Source organism: Dermochelys coriacea, chromosome 20 (genome assembly GCF_009764565.3).
Source record: "Dermochelys coriacea isolate rDerCor1 chromosome 20, rDerCor1.pri.v4, whole genome shotgun sequence".
NCBI lineage: Eukaryota > Metazoa > Chordata > Testudines > Dermochelyidae > Dermochelys > Dermochelys coriacea.
The window spans coordinates 17,126,540-17,141,693 of NC_050087.2; the positions used below are offsets into that span (position 1 = coordinate 17,126,540).

A 15,154-nucleotide genomic window follows, 5' to 3' on the forward strand; every position below is an offset into this window, starting at 1 on the left:
ATGATAATGAGCTAAAAAACATTAATATCTTAACCTCCAGGATAAGGGCACCCTGATATTCTGAGGGGGAGGAAGTTGGATATGGACATGGAAGGCTGGGCATCTGAATAAATATTCATGATAGGGCCAAGGCCCCATGATAGGCCAAGCCCCCATGTAGCAAGGGCTGAGTTTCCATCAGTGACCCTTCAGCTTTCCATTGTTATCTACCACCAACCTTTGGGTGTGGGGGTTCCGGACCATCAGACTCACTGGGCATGCCAGGGACAGGGCTGGTCCTTTGTCTCTCACTGCCAGGTCCCCAAGGAAGGGTGTGAGTAGATACAAGTATCTGAGCACACACACATCCCTACCTCTAAAGGTCTTTTCACCCAGCAGCACTACAGACTGCTGCCACAATCACAGCTGGGAGAGATGGCTTAGAGTAGCGGGTTCTCAACCTTTTTCTTTCTGAGGTGTCCTCCTTCCCCCCCCCCCTTCCTATAAAAACTCCCCGGCCCAACTATGCCATAATAACTAGTTTTCTGCATAGAAAATCCAGGGCCGGCGTTAGGGGGTAGCAAGCAGGTAGGTGTCTGGAACCCCATACTGCAGGGCCCCCCCCCAAAGCTACATCGTTCAGGCTTCAGTTTCAGCCCCAGATGACAGGGCTCAGGACCCCGGGCCTCCCCATGCAGTGGGGCTTTGGCTTTCTACCCTGGGCAACAGCGAGTCTAATACTGGCCCTGCTTGGTGGCCCCCCTGAAACCTGCTCATGGCCTTCCGGGGGGCCCCGGATCCCGGGTTGAGAACCACTGGCTTAGAGATCTAAGCATCAGGTAGGAAAGAACTAATGCCTAGAGCCTCTGGGAAGGAGAAGTTCTAGTTCTAGTTCTTAAAGCAGACCTTTGAGCTGCTTCTATTCCCTGCTCTGAGAGGTGTGTGTGTGATCTAAGAGTCAAGACACCTGGATTCTATGCCCATCTCTGTGACCTTGAGCGAGCCATCCCCCATGCCTCAGTTTTCCATTATGTAAAATGGGGATAAGGATGGTAACCTCCTGTGGGGACAGAGAGGATTACCTAGTTAATATCTGCAAATCTTACTGAAGATGTGAAGAGCTTCTGACCCAATGAAAAGATGTCTCTTTTCCGACATTACTAAGTGTCCCCTATGGATCATTTGCAGTCATGGACACATGCGGCTAGCTAGGCATTTCCCATATGCCGACGGCACTGCGATAGCCAGGATTGCTTTCTGGCAGGAAGGGAGGCCACAAGCATGTGCAAAGCTACAGTGCTCAGTTTAAGGCACAAGGCACAATCCACATTCCAAAGGTTCCTGTGCCCTTGGTCACTCCTTTAGGAACATGCCAAGCTTGGAAATAACCTGTCTGTTTTTAGATCCATTCCCCACCCCGGGGATGAATGACAGCAAACAAATACGGGGCCTGATTGTCCGAGATGCTGAAGAGCCTGCATTTCCACGTGGGTGGGAAGAACACTTCAATCTCTCCGGTCACACGATTACAGACCTAAGAGTGGCTATCCTTCAACAAAAAAACTTCAAAAACAAACTCCAACGAGAGACTGTTGAATTGGAATTAATTTGCAAACTGGATACAATTAACTTAGGCTTGAATGGATGACTCATTACATAAAGTAAAACTATTTCCCCATGTTATTTCTCCCCCCACCCCACCCCACCCCCCACTGTTCCTCAGACGTTCTTGTTAACTGCTGGAAATGGCCCACCTTGATTATCACCACAAAAGGTTTTCCTCCTTCCCCCCCTCCTTCCTGCTGGTGATGGCTCATCTTGTGTATGATAAAACCCATTGTTTCATGTTCTCTGTGTGTGTATATAAATCTCCCCACTTTATTTTCCACCGAATGCATCCGACGAAGTGAGCTGTAGCTCACGAAAGCTTATGCTCAAATAAATTTGTTAGTCTCTAAGGTGCCACAAGTACTCCTTTTCTTTTTGCGAATACAGACTAACACGGCTGCTACTCTGAAACACGTGGGTGTGCGGCCTGTTCTGAGACCCAGGCCTGGGGCAAGTTCCTGGCTCCAGCCACTTGCTGATTCTTCTAATGCTGCAGAGCAAGAGGGCCAATCTCTCAAATCAGGCACATAAAACCTTCTAAAAGGGCCTCCGGCTTGCATTAAACTGTCCTCCTCCCCCAGAGCAAAGGAACACTCAGGGCTACTGAATGCCCCAATCAGAGGATACATCTCACAGGTCTTCACCAACAGAGGCTGCTACGATCTTTGGATGGTGCTTTTTTTAAAGCACACAGTAGTCTAACAATATGCTATGGAAACTTCCTCTACACAAGATGAATGCAAATGGCAGACAGCTGGGAGACTCAGTGACCACTGCGAATGAGAGAGAGACATTCCAATCCAGCTGCAAGGTGTTGGGGGAACTGGCTGGTTCAGGGGTCACCTCTAGGCTGCTGGTCCCAGTCTACATTGGTAATTTGGTAGTGACCAAAAATTGCAGCTTCTAGGGTTTCTTTAGTGACCCATGTGAAATGAGTTTGGAAGTGGTCACGGGCCAGTTCCTAGTGACCACCTTAGGGGCTTGGCCACATTCTAGTTCCTACTGGGTTGGGATAACAGCACAGGACAGGTGGCTTTTGCAGGGTAGACAGGATTGGAGTGTGTTTAAACAATGATCCAGAATTATGCTCCACATAATGGTTTATTCTCATAGAATCACAAAAATGTCGGGCTGGCAGGAATCTCAAAAGGGTCATTAAATCCAGCCCCCCAGAGTATCCCTGACAGGAGTCTGTCTAACCTATTCCTAAAAACCTCCAATGATGGGGATTCCACAACCTGCCTTGGAAGCCTGTTCCTGTCCTTCGCTATCCTTATAGTTAGAAAGCTTTTCCTAACATCTGCCCTCAACCTCCTGTGCTGCAAATTAAGCCAATTCCTTCTAGTCCTACCTTCAGTGGCCATGGAGAACAAGTGATCACCATCCTCCTTGTAACAGCCCCGAACATATTTGAAACTGCTCTCAGGTCCCCCCTCAGTCGACCTTTCCAAGACTAAACATGTCCAGTTTTTTATTTTGTCCTGTCAGATTTTCTAAACCTTCCATCATTTTTGTTGCTCTCCTGTGGACTCCCTCCAGTTTGTCCACATCTTTCTTAAAGTGTGACTCCCAGAACTGGACTCAGAACTCCAGCTGAGGCCTCACCAGTGCCGCGCAGAGTGGGACAACTACCTCCTGTGTCTTATATTTGACACTTGTGTTAATACACCCCAAAATTATATTAACCTTTTTCGCAACTGCATCATATTATTGACTATATTTCAATTTGTGATCCACTACAACCCCCAGACCATTTTCAGCTGTATTACCACCTAGCCATTTATTCCTCGTTTTATACTTGTGCCTTTGATTTTTCCTTCCTAAGTGCAGTACTGTGCACTTGTCTTTACTGAATTTCATCTTGTTGATTTCAGACCAATTCTCTAATTTGTCAAGGTCATTTTGAATTCTAATCCTGTCCTCCCAAGTGCTTGCAATCTCTCCCAGTTTGGTGTCATCTGCAAATTTGATAAGCATACACACCACTCCATTACCCAGGTCATTAGTGAAAATATTGAATAGTACCGGACTCCAGACAGACCTGTGCCGGGTCCCACTAGATACTTCATACCCGTTTGACAACAGTACTCTGAAACCTACTCTTTGAGTAGTTTGTCAACCAGCTATGCACCCATTTTTATGCTAATTTCATCTAGACCACTTTCTCCAGTTTGCTTATGAGACTGTCATGTGAGACTGTGTCAGAAGCCGTACTAAAATCCAGATATATCATGTCTACTGCATCCGCTAGCCCAGTAACGCTGCCACAGAAAGAAATTAAGTTGGTTTGGCATGATTTGATCTTGATAAATACATGCTGACTATTACCAATAACCCTATTGTCCTCTAGGTGCTTACAAACTGATTATTAAATAATTTGTTCCACTATCTTCCCAAGTATCGAAGTTAGGCTGGCTGGTCTATAATTCCCCAAGTCGTCTTTGTCCTTTTTAAAGACAAGTATTATGATTGCCCTTCTCCACTCCTCTGGGACCTCACCCATCCTCCAGGAGTTATCGAAGATAATTGCTAATGGTTCCAAGATTGCTTCAGCTAGTTCCCTAAGCACCCTAGGACAAATTTCATCAGGGCCTGATGACTTGAATACTTCTAATTTATCTAAATATTCTCATCTACCCTGCAAGCCTGAACCAGGATTCCATATTATCTGGGGACAACGATGCTGTGAACAAGTTCCCCCAGTATGTTAGGATTTACAGTGGGACCTAGCTGACTGTCTTGGCTAATGGTTAAATGGGCCATACTTGCTCTTACCCCAGAGTGGAAGGCTGGAGGTGGGGTACATGCACAGGGGAAGCTTGCCTTGTCATTGTTCTGCAGAGCAATCTCAATCCAACACCTTTCATCAGCAAGAAATTCACCAAGGTTTGAAGGTTAAAAACTCTTACAAAATGAGCTCAAATAACAATAACGATCTCATGTTCCTGTAAAGCCTTTTCCTTCTAAAGAATCCCAGGGAGCTTATGAAACTGGCATGCATGTTACACATTGGCATTATCACTAAAATGCAGCCATCTCTGGGGGGGGGGGAATGTGGCAGCTGTTTAACATCACACAGCAAGCATATAGTTTAGGAGAGAGTGAAGACGAAGCCCATATCCAGCTGAAACTGCAGAGGCAAAATGGAATCACCTGAGCTGGAATTTGGCCAGGAACCTCAATTTAACAGCCTGAGTCTTGTGATTAAATCTCATATTTCATAATGTGCAGGACCTAGTCTGGAGGTGCTTTATGTGGGAGTGTAAGCACACAAAGATGCTTGAGAAGACCCATGTCTGCTGCACAAAGAGGGGGAACCACAGCAACAAAGACCCCAGTGGCCGCCAACTTTGCAGTTCTGAGCTACTGCATGAGAACCTGAAGGTGAAATTGGTGAGGAAATAAAAGTGAAACTGACCAGTCTGTTTTCACTGACCAAATTCAGCCCTGGACCCAACATAAACAGTGAATCAGATTTGTAAAATCCTTTTCATTTTATAAATTGAAGGTGTCAGGAGTAACACAGCTAATGATAATTACTAATATTCTCTACTTCTCTAACACTGTCTATTGCAAACATTTATGAATTAAATTTCTTAACACTTTTGGGAGGTGGGTATCATTATGTTTATCTTTCAGAGAGAGAAACTGAGGCACAGAGCGGTTAATGTGGTTTACCTGAAGTCAAAGAGAAAGCCTCTCATATAGCTAGAAATGGAATCCAGAACTCCTAATGCCCAGTCCTGTACTTTAATCACAAAACTACCCTTCCTTTCCAAGAAAGGCAGGAACACTTTTAAAAAACATATGATCTTTGACCTGAGCATGCCCCTGTACTGTATTTGTGTTGATTTTAATGTTTAATAACACAAAGTGTCCACTCACACCAGCTCCACTGGCCCTTTAAAACAACAGATTTGTCTCACCAAGGATCAAAGCAACAGACTATTCTGCCTGTCTTGGCTCTTTTTCTCATCTGACACAGCAGCATGGTTTGTTCTCCAGTTAGATCCTGTGAACAGCATCCTCCCCTCCACACGCATGAGACAAAGTGCTGGAATCTCTTCACAAAACATGTGATTTGCTTAAAATGGACCAATTAACACTGGCTGGGGCCAGACTGATGCAAAAGGGCATGGATGACAGGAACGGATTAAAACTCTCCAGGCTTTTGGACTGACAAATTTACAGCCAAGATCCCTGATTAGAGGGTGTGATCCTGTAAGGTGCTGAGCACCCTCAACTCCCTCTTGCTTCAAGAGATGTTGAGGGCACTCAGCACCTCGCAAGTTTATATCCTGTATCCCGACTTTTGCAACATAAGAGCCTTCTCTTCCTTCTCACTCAACCTAAACTGAGCAATGTCCATTCAACTCCTAGTAGCTATTCCCCCCAAGCCTCATCTCTATCTATAACAACATCTCATTCCTCCCCGTTTTACCTATCCCCTTGCAATTTACTTGTGAAATGCCCAGAAGGAAGTCAAGGGGAAGGTCACACAAAGGATCCACAGCCACAGACCAAGATAAACGCAGCATCATAATAAAGTTATTTAATAGTAATGCGAACCACAGGAAAACATACAGAAGGTGCAAATCCACCCCCTACTGAACATTTAAAGCCAGGGAATGGGTAATTTAGAGCCAGGGAGAAGGTAATTTCCCTGGTGAATGGTCCCCATCCCTAATTTTCCTGAATTGCTCCAATTTTGTTGACAGGATTCAATTTACTGAGGACATTCATGGGTTTGGAAATTGTTTCCAGGGCCTGGGAAATGTGATCATGCTGTGTCTGCTCTGTGGTATTTTGATGCTATGTTGTCATCTCTGAGTGCCATAGTGTGACAACACAATGATGCTTTGACACACTGTCAAAATGACACTTTGCACAAGCATGAGCAGCGGCAGCTTTGATGCCATTTTGACACACTAGTGACATGTCACCCACAGCGTGATGGTGTTTTGAGGCGTCAGCGTGCTGCCTTGTGGAGGGATGACGTTTCAAAGGCACTGTCACCTCCCGTCACCTTTTGACTCCACATGACGGCCATCGGGTTAAGACATGAAGTTTTCAGCATATCATCTTCACATCTTGCGGCACAACGCTGCTCGGAGGCAAGGCCTCCTTTTGCCAGGACGAGTTTGACATCAGACGGTGATATTATAACGCATCGTCTGTGCATGCAACGCTAACATTTTGACATCACCATCACTACACGGTGCAAAGAGGTTCTGATGCCGCACTGGGTCATTTTGAAGCCTGTGGCACTGGAATAACATCTTGATTTTTTAATGCAGCCTTGTGCGTGGCCGAGACGAGGCTGTACCCTAATGACAGGTGAACGCCTCATCACGGCGTGGGGGTGATGTCATTCTGACGCCGCGCTACGCTGACCTGGCAACGCCTCACAACGATGTCATCATAAAACATCAAGGGGGCCGGGCAGCGGGATCTTGCAGCCTCCGCCAAGGTTTGGGAGAGACTGGCCCGGCCAGGGCGCGCCGGCAGGGGAACGCACCGGGATGACACCATGACAACGTCGCCACTTGGCCTGGCGATGTCACCGGATGACATCATGGGCCCTGACCCTGCCACGTGCCTTATGACATCACAGGGGGAGCCCCGCCCCACTTTGGAAACCCACCCTAGTGTTGGGGGCAGGGGGCTCCCCGTTTCAGCCCCGCCCCCTCCTCCTGCCCCCATTGGTTGCCCCCGGTGGCCCGCTTCTTTTCATTGGCCCGTCCGCCCACCAATCACCGGGGAGCGCTGTAAGCCCCGCCCACCGAGCCTGGGCCCTTCTTAATCCCGGGGCAAGGGCCAGGCCCCCACTCGAGCGAGGGCGGCGCCTTCCGCAGGCGCGAGCAGCCTCCAGGCTCCGAGTAATCGACTGTATCGCCCCCCCCTCCCCCCCGCCCCAGGGGCGCGGCCCCTCCGGCGCCCATTCCCCGCCGCCATTTTGTGTGGAGGGGGAATTAGAGTAGGACCCACCTGAACTCTCCCGCCCCGCGGCCCGGTCTCGGAGCCCCGCGGAGGCCGCTTCCCTTCAGGGTCCGACGCGCCGGGCTCGGGTGGAGCCGCCGGTCATCGGCCGCGGCGGTGCCGGATTTTTGGAGGGTATCGATTAGTCGGTGGGGGGAGGGGGGTCCGCGCGGGGCGGTTGTTGTTGTTGTTGCCGGGTTTCCTGGTCGCCACGACTACCGTGGCTATGGCGCCCTCCGTGTTCCCTCACCGGGGCAACTGTTGCTACCCACCTCGGCTGCGGGCGGGGCGGAAGGGGGAGAGAGGGAGGCCCCTGGGCTGATTGGACGGAGCTGACCGCTCCATTGGGTACCCCGTCTGTCAATCTGCACCCCGCTCGCTCTGATTGGCTGGAGGCCCTGCTACTCCTTTGACGTCGCTTTTCCAATTCTGGTTGTAATTGGTCTTTTTCGCTTGGAGCGTGCTGATTGGCTTCTCGCCACGTCCGTCTCCACGTCGATTGGGCAGTTCCTCCGTCGGTCTCGGGATCGGGCTGGAGGGGGTTGAGGAGGCGGGTTGGGATTGGCCGGTCAGGGCGTTGGTGGCTTGCGATTGGCTAGAACCGCCTTCAGTCAGTTGGAGGGGAAGCGGCAGTTGGGACCTGAAGAGCCGCGCCCCAGCGTGGGAGAAATGCGCAAGCGGGCTCTGCCCTGGGGGATGATGGGAAACGTAGTTCTTGGCTAGCAGAGGCCAGGGGTTGCCCCGCCTGTATCTCTGCTGTGGCTGGATAGGACACGGACCGCCGCCTGTCTCAAACCTGTGACGTCACTGCGCGGGGTGTGACATCACACTGCGCTTCAAAACCCAGTGATGTCACTGGCGCAGCACTGGGTGCTCCATGGCACTGCACAAGCGTGCACCCGACATAGCGCAGAGCCCTCGAGCTGTGCCCCCAGCATGCCCAGGCTCAGTGAGATGCATTGGCACAGCTGCTGCTCGGATCACAAATCGGCAGGGAGGTGCTCCTGGGACATTACATCCCGCACAGCACAAGTTGTAGGGAGGCAAGCTTCCCTACAGCTGCTCCCCACATGCCAGACTACACACCTGGCCAGGTGCACTCTTTTTTCCTGACTACCTCTGAGGCATGAAGAGGAAGGATGGTGCCATGGCTAGGACACTAGCTGGGGTCTTGGGAGATCTAGCTTCAATTTCCTGCTTTGCTACAGACTCCCTGTGTGACCAAGGGCAACTCACTAGGCCCCTCTGGGCCTCATTTCCCCATCTGTAAAATGGGGTTAATCACACAGCCCAGGCTCACGGGGGTGTTGTGCAAATCAATGTGTTAAAAGCTTGTGAGGTGCTCAGATGCTATGGTGAAGAAGGTCCCATACAAGAATCTTAGACAGATAATTGGTCTCGACCTTCAGAAGAGTCTATTTGATGGCCCGCTGGTCTTTCCTCGAATGGTCAGGAGCCAATTTAGAAAATAAGAAAAAAGTAAGGATGTTATTATGGTAGTGCCCAGGAGCCACAGCCATTGTCCAGGAGCCCATCATGCTGGGTGCTATACAAACAGAGAACAAAAAGAGGGTCCCCTCCCCAAAGAGCGTGCTCTCTCTTACCCTCTCAAGATACCAGAACACGATTCCACTCTATGGTGCTCCTCTGTCTCCCTTTCTGGCAAGCTTTGAAATAGTTAGGATGCTGATGCCTTAAGAACCACTATTAGGTTTCAAAGTGAACGTCCCATTGACACAGACACGCTTCTCAAAGCCACAGGGCCAGATTCTGACTTGCCTGCCCCTTGTGCAGTCATTAGTACTGGTGCCTGGTGGCTGCTATCCGACTGTATTGACTTACTTTGCACCTGTATAAAGGACTAAATAAACAAATTTTGGACAGTGGACAATCAGCTTCTCTGCAGCCATCACTGTATCGTTTTCCTGTTAGGCTCTATGCTGCTGCCCATCACCATCGCCCTAGTGTCTGACCACATTCCAATGGTTTTTTCTCTGCTATCATTTATTTTTTAAAAATCATGAGAACCGAGATCTTGGAGCATGAGATAGCAGCCTCCAGAAAGCATGACGGGGAGGGTGATCCAGCCCAGTTCCTCACCTGGGAATGGCAGGTCCTATGTGCCAATGTGCTTTAGTCAGGCCCAGAGGGACCCCTCTCTTGCCATCTCATAGATTTTTGTTTCTGAGCCTGTGCAATCCCCTGCCTGTTGGATGAAACTGACAAAGAAGGAAACCTGTTTCTTAGATTCCCAAGATCCCTGAATTGATACTTAAGGTCTAGTATTCAGATAAAAATCTAGCATAGTTACCAAATTCATGTAGCTTGGGTTGTGCTTTCCAAGGGAAGAGATGGCTCAGAGCACTCAAGCAGTAGGTGTGAAACTTCCTGCTATCACAGGTTCAAATCCCCCTAGGGACAGCTCCAGCCTTCAATTTAAATTGAGTTGCTGGGTCAGACTTTCTCTGTTATGATGGTGTAAATCAGGAGTGACTCCTGCGAAGCTGATGCAGCTATGCTAGGATGAGATCTGCACTTCTTGTGGAACTCGCTTTTAAAAATAGACTCTTCAGTGGATGTCAGAGGCCTGAGGGCACTTGCGGTAGGGTTTGGGGAGGGGGAGCGTTTGCCCCAAAGCTGTTGCTGTGCGAAATGCGTATGAACCTGAGGAAAGGGAAGATTTCAGAGTAGCAGCCGTGTTAGTCTGTATTTGCAAAAAGAAAAGGAGTACTTGTGGCACCTTAGAGACTAACAAATTTATTAGAGCATAAGCTTTCGTGAGCTACAGCTCACTTCATCGGATGCAAGGGAAGTGGCACTCATAGCTCTGTCTCCTTTATCTCCAGAGAAGAATAAGAAACTTCAAAAGAGACATGGTGGCGCTGTTCCTCCCCAGCACGGGGAGCGTCCCCCCTCAAGGAGAGCATGGACTGTGGCTGAGTTTGGAAATACGAGTTGCTATCTGGCAGGGCAGGGTGTGCTCCAGCCGGGGTTATCTCTGCACCGCAGGCTGGCATGCTGGCATTTTCCGCACAGCCCACGGCCTCTCACATCGGAGGAGGAAGGACATAATTGAAAGGAGATAAGCAAAGGTCACTGTTGCTCCTGCTGTCTGGGGTGATGCGAGAACGCTCTGCACTGGGTGGGGAAAGCTCTGAAGGAACGAGATTGCTGACCAGAATCAGGAGAGCTGGGTGATGCTCCGACAGCTGCGTGTGTTAGTGCCCCCTGCTGGCAGAGGCTAGGATTGGAGTAGCTGTGAGCTCCTCACAACCGGTTTTCTTTCAGCTTTCCCTATAGGGAATGTCCTGGGAGCCATCCACAAAGTCTAGAGGAAACGCTAGATCCCCATAACGACTCCAGGGATGGAGAGGGCAAAGCAGACAGACAAGACTCCTGGGTCTGTCCCCAGCTCTACTGCTGACTGCCTGTGACAGCTCAGGAGAGTCCCTGACCCTCTCTGTGCCTCAGTTTCTCCCCATGGCAAAGTGGGGGTAATGGTCCTCACAAGGGATGGGAGAATCCGGTCCAAGGGAGCGGGGCCCTCAGGAGCTTCCGACCTTCCCAGCAGCGTCACATGGGCAGCTCTGACCCCTGGCCTTGTTAGCTGTGGGGGTGGGGGAACGACAGAGGGGTTTGAATGGATGCTCCATGCATGGAGAGGGTTTGCATGTGTGTGTGTGTGTGTGTGTGTGAGAGAGAAAGCGCGCGCACAGAGAGCCGGCGGGGGCTGCCTCTGGCTCACGGCCGACGTCTGTCCCTCTGCCTTGGGCACAGCGATAACCAGCAAAAGGTTATCAGCGTCTCGCTCCCTGGCACCCAGGGCTGATGTCCCCAGCTCCCACGGAAAGGTCTCTGTGTGCCACTCGAGTGACTCGGCCAGCTAATTGGAGAGATAGCACCAGAGCCGATGGCCAAAGGCCACCCTTTGTGTGGTATCTCCGAGGGGCTCCTCAGCAGGGTGGGGGCAGGATGGTATAAAGGGGGCCGCAGTGGGGCTCAGGAGGCAGCTGTGAGCTCTTCTGGCCTTGGCATCCATCTCGCCACCCCAAGCAGCCATGCAGAAGCTCCTCCTGGCACTGGCTTTTGGGACGCTGTTCTTGGAGCTGAGGCTGGGGGCTGAGAGCCGGAACCCACCCTACGGCGTCAAGCTATGTGGGAGGGAGTTCATCCGGGCCGTCATCTTCAACTGTGGGGGCTCCCGCTGGAGACGGACAGGTGAGAAGGGGGCCTGTGGGGGTGCGTGCATGGCTGCTGGGTACCCAATGGGAGGGGAGCGGGGTCTGCTGGTTGGAATGGGAGTGGGAGCTGAGGATCAGGACTCCTGGGTTCTATTCCTGGCTCTGGAAGAGAAGTGGTGTGCATGAGGCGGGGGGGAATTGGGAGTCAGGACTCCTGGGTTCTATTCTTGGCTCTGCCACTGACTTGCAGCATGACTTTTTGTCAGCTCACTCCCCCACTCTGTGCCTCTGTTTCCCAATGTGTAAAACAAGGATCAGTGTCCCTACCTTGCCTCCCCAGAGGTGGGGATTGTGAGGCTTAATTCAACGTTGGTGAAGTGTGCTGCGGCTCTGGAGAGGGGCTCCACGGGCACAATCCAGGAGTGACTGAGTGTCTGCTCCTCCCAGGGTGGAGTGTGACTTGCTGCTCGGTTCTTAGGAACAGCCCGGGGAGCCCGTGTCACCCAGAAGGGCAGATCTAGGGTCCCACATTTATCCTCCTCCAGCAGCTCCTAGAGCAGATTTGCTCCCATGACAAGTCAGAAGCCAACAGCAATTTTCCCCTTGGGAAATTTGCCGGCGCTTCCCGCCTCATCACCCGCCAGCTGGGGGGAGTGTGATGAGGCGTACAAACCCCTTGCGGCCGGGAATGGGTTACCACGCTGCATTGGCTCAGTCAGCCCTGCCCTGCTACACTCGCAGTGAGTGTCAGCACTGGAGGGGAAGGGGCTAAAAGGGGGGAGCTGATCCCTACCGCTTGCTCCTTGAAAGAAGCTGGGCTGAGGCCAGAGGTTGCAGCCTGCCAGTGTCTAGTCCAGATGTGGGGCTAGTGTTGGATTTGCTACCCAGGACTTGTCTGTTGTTCCCACTGCAGGTGCTAGACTGAGCCCTTGCTTCTATTCCCGGCTTGGCCACTTGCCCTGCTGGGGGACCTTGGGCATGTCCCGTCCTCTCACTGTGCCTCAGTTTCCCCATCTGTAGAATGAGGCTTTGATCTGTTCAGAGAGCAAGATCTTCAGGGCAGGGACTGTCTCTCCCCTTGTATCTGTGCAGCACCTGGCACAATGGGGACCTTGCTCTTGGCTGGGGAGGTGCCAGGGTTCTGTGCAGCATTTAGTGGGATGGGGGCCCCCGATCTCAGGTGTGGGGGGTGGTCTGTGCAGCTCCTGGTGCAGTGGAGACACTGACCTTGTTTGCGGGGAGGGTGTATTGTCAGGGAGATGCCCATGTGATGGGATGGGGGCCCCTGGTCTCACTCAGGAAGGGGTGTCTGTCCAGTCACTGTGATGCGGGGCCCGATCTCACTAAGGAGGGGGGTGTCTGTGAAGTGCGATGGTGCGATGGGAGGCCCTGATCTTGGGGAGGGGGTGTCTGTGCCGTGCTCGGCGTGATAAGGCATCTAGGTTTTACTTTTGCGCACCATACTGCTTAGGGAGTGACCTATTGGCAGGGTCTCTTGGGTCTTTAGGAGAGGGACTTGCATGTCAGAACGAGAAGGCAGAGAGACCAGGATAATGTCAGATGGGAGCCCTGTGTGGCCACCTCTGCAGGCTGGAATCAGAATAGCTCATCTGTGTGTCATAGGCCCTATACTGCTAACATCAAGAGGGAGATTTTCCCTTCAACTCAAGCGGAGAGGTCAGTGCTCCTGGAGCAGGAGAAACTGAGTTCTAGTCTTGCTGTCGACAGGAAATTGTGACCTCTGTTCTCTATGCATTAACCCCTTCCCTCCCACTTCCCTGTCTCCTCCTCCACTGCAGGTGACCTCGATATCCTGAGCAGCCCCCCTGCAGGGCAAGACTCTGCAGAAGCCGCCTCCAGCGAGTGGGATAACAGCCACCTGCCCGGGACGCGGCCCCACCAAGAGCTCTCCTCCGACTACCACGAGAGGTGGAGAGGCAAACCGGGCCACGGCCTCACTGAAGCAAGCTGGCCTCTGGAGCGCGTCGTCCGGGACGTCATGGCAGGGCTGAGCACCTTGTGCTGCAAGTGGGGGTGCAGCAAGAGTGAGATCAGCTCCCTGTGCTAGAGGCGGGGGGCTGGGGCACAGGGGGAGGGGGCAGGGTTCAGCACACAGCACCGCATGTTGGCACTCGGTCTTCAGCTGGCGTCAGGGCAGCTCTGATTAGCACCAGCGGAGGATCTGGCCCTGGGATGACGGCTGCAAGTAGAAACCCACAGTTAAGAGCCCTGCAGTTGCTCAGCTCCCCGGGAGCTCTGCCCAAGTGAGGACTGCAGGGAACGGGCCGTGGAAATGTATGTGACTTCAGACAGGGGTAATGTAATGCTGGGGGTGGCCCTTGGAAGGGGGCAGTGGTGGACTCCAGGGTTCTGGGGCATACGGAGATGGGCGGCTGAGTTTCGATTTGGACACGAATAAGGAACCAGATGACAAATCTTGCCCCGCCCTTCCCCTTCCAGTTGTGGTGTCCCCCCCCCCCCCATGTTGTCTCTTCTTGCGCTGGTATTCAGGGTTAAATAAAAGATCAAAAGAAACTAACTGTGTGAGAGGGATTCTGGGGTCCAGGGGCATGGGGCTGCACATTCCCCCACGCTGGAAAATCGGAGCGATTTAGCAGGGGCTGGACCTTCCCCAGAGCGCCTCCTGCTGGGGCTGGAGTAGCCAGGAGCTCTCCTCCAGCCGGCACATCTCCCCCGCTCCCTGTCCCGCCCCCTGTTGGGAGAGGCCAGGACTGCAATGGCTGTGAGCTACCCTCCCACAGCTGGCACATCTGCCCTGCTCCCTGCAGCGCCCGCTGCTGGGACTGGAGCGTCCCACACAGCCAGCTCTCCTCCTCCGGTCCTGTAGGGCCCGCTGCTGGGAGAAGCCGGGCGCGGACTAGCTGGTTCCACAGCTATGCCCCGTAGCCCTTCCTGGGGAAGCCCCTGGGCTGAGAATTCCCGTCAGGTTCTGCCTCACTTCCCTGTGGCGTCATGTTTTGTGGCGAATTCCAGGAATGATTCTCCTCTTACCCCCCCTTCCAGTCCGTCCCCAGCGATCGATGCATAACAGCAATGGTTGGGCAAGCCTGGTAAACACCACTCACAAGGGATAGCCTTAAAACCCTGCATGTATTCTCTGTTTGTCCAACCCCTAACACAGCGGGGTCCTGGTCTATGACGGGTACCTAGGCCTGATACACCCCCTAAATCCCCCAGGAGCCAAGTGCCCATGGCCGGACTCACAAAAGAGAGGTTTTCACTTTAGCAAAGGGCTTTTCAAGAGGAGTCGACACAGCTCCAGGGGCAGGGCAGGGTCCTATGGTTCCGATTCTTTGGCTGGTGGGCTGCACGCTGGATATTCAGCCTTCAAATCTCTGGGGCTGGTCAACTGTCACCCTGCAGCTGGTGGAGTCAGTTAGCTTAGT

General features: G+C 52.1%; 1 protein-coding gene across 3 annotated transcripts; it reads left to right on the forward strand.

The window, feature by feature from the left end:
- Positions 1–7,574: 7,574 nt before the first annotated feature.
- On the forward strand, positions 7,575–14,282 carry RLN3 (relaxin 3). 3 transcript variants are annotated; one of them, XR_006278433.1, is made up of 3 exons: positions 7,575–7,701; positions 10,413–10,658; positions 13,547–13,679. XR_006278433.1 is itself a non-coding variant. In XM_038379235.2 (2 exons), exons 1-2 carry the CDS (start codon positions 11,625–11,627, stop codon positions 13,813–13,815), a joined length of 429 nt encoding a protein of 142 aa, XP_038235163.1. In that variant the 5' UTR covers positions 10,667–11,624; the 3' UTR covers positions 13,816–14,282. The 3 variants fall into 3 exon arrangements, 1 of the variants encoding a protein (XP_038235163.1); XR_006278432.1 differs by lacking the exon at positions 7,575–7,701 and adding an exon at positions 7,843–10,168; XM_038379235.2 differs by lacking the exons at positions 7,575–7,701; positions 10,413–10,658 and adding an exon at positions 10,667–11,784 and having other exon boundaries at positions 13,547–14,282.
- Positions 14,283–15,154: the final 872 nt, after the last annotated feature.

Coding starts and splice junctions, on each gene's coding strand:
- RLN3 (XM_038379235.2), top strand. CDS start 11,625: ATGCAGAAGCTCCTCCTGGCACTGGCTTTTGGGACGCTGTTCTTGGAG. Junction 11,785..13,546: donor CTCCCGCTGGAGACGGACAG/GTGAGAAGGGGG, acceptor CCTCCACTGCAG/GTGACCTCGATATCCTGAGC.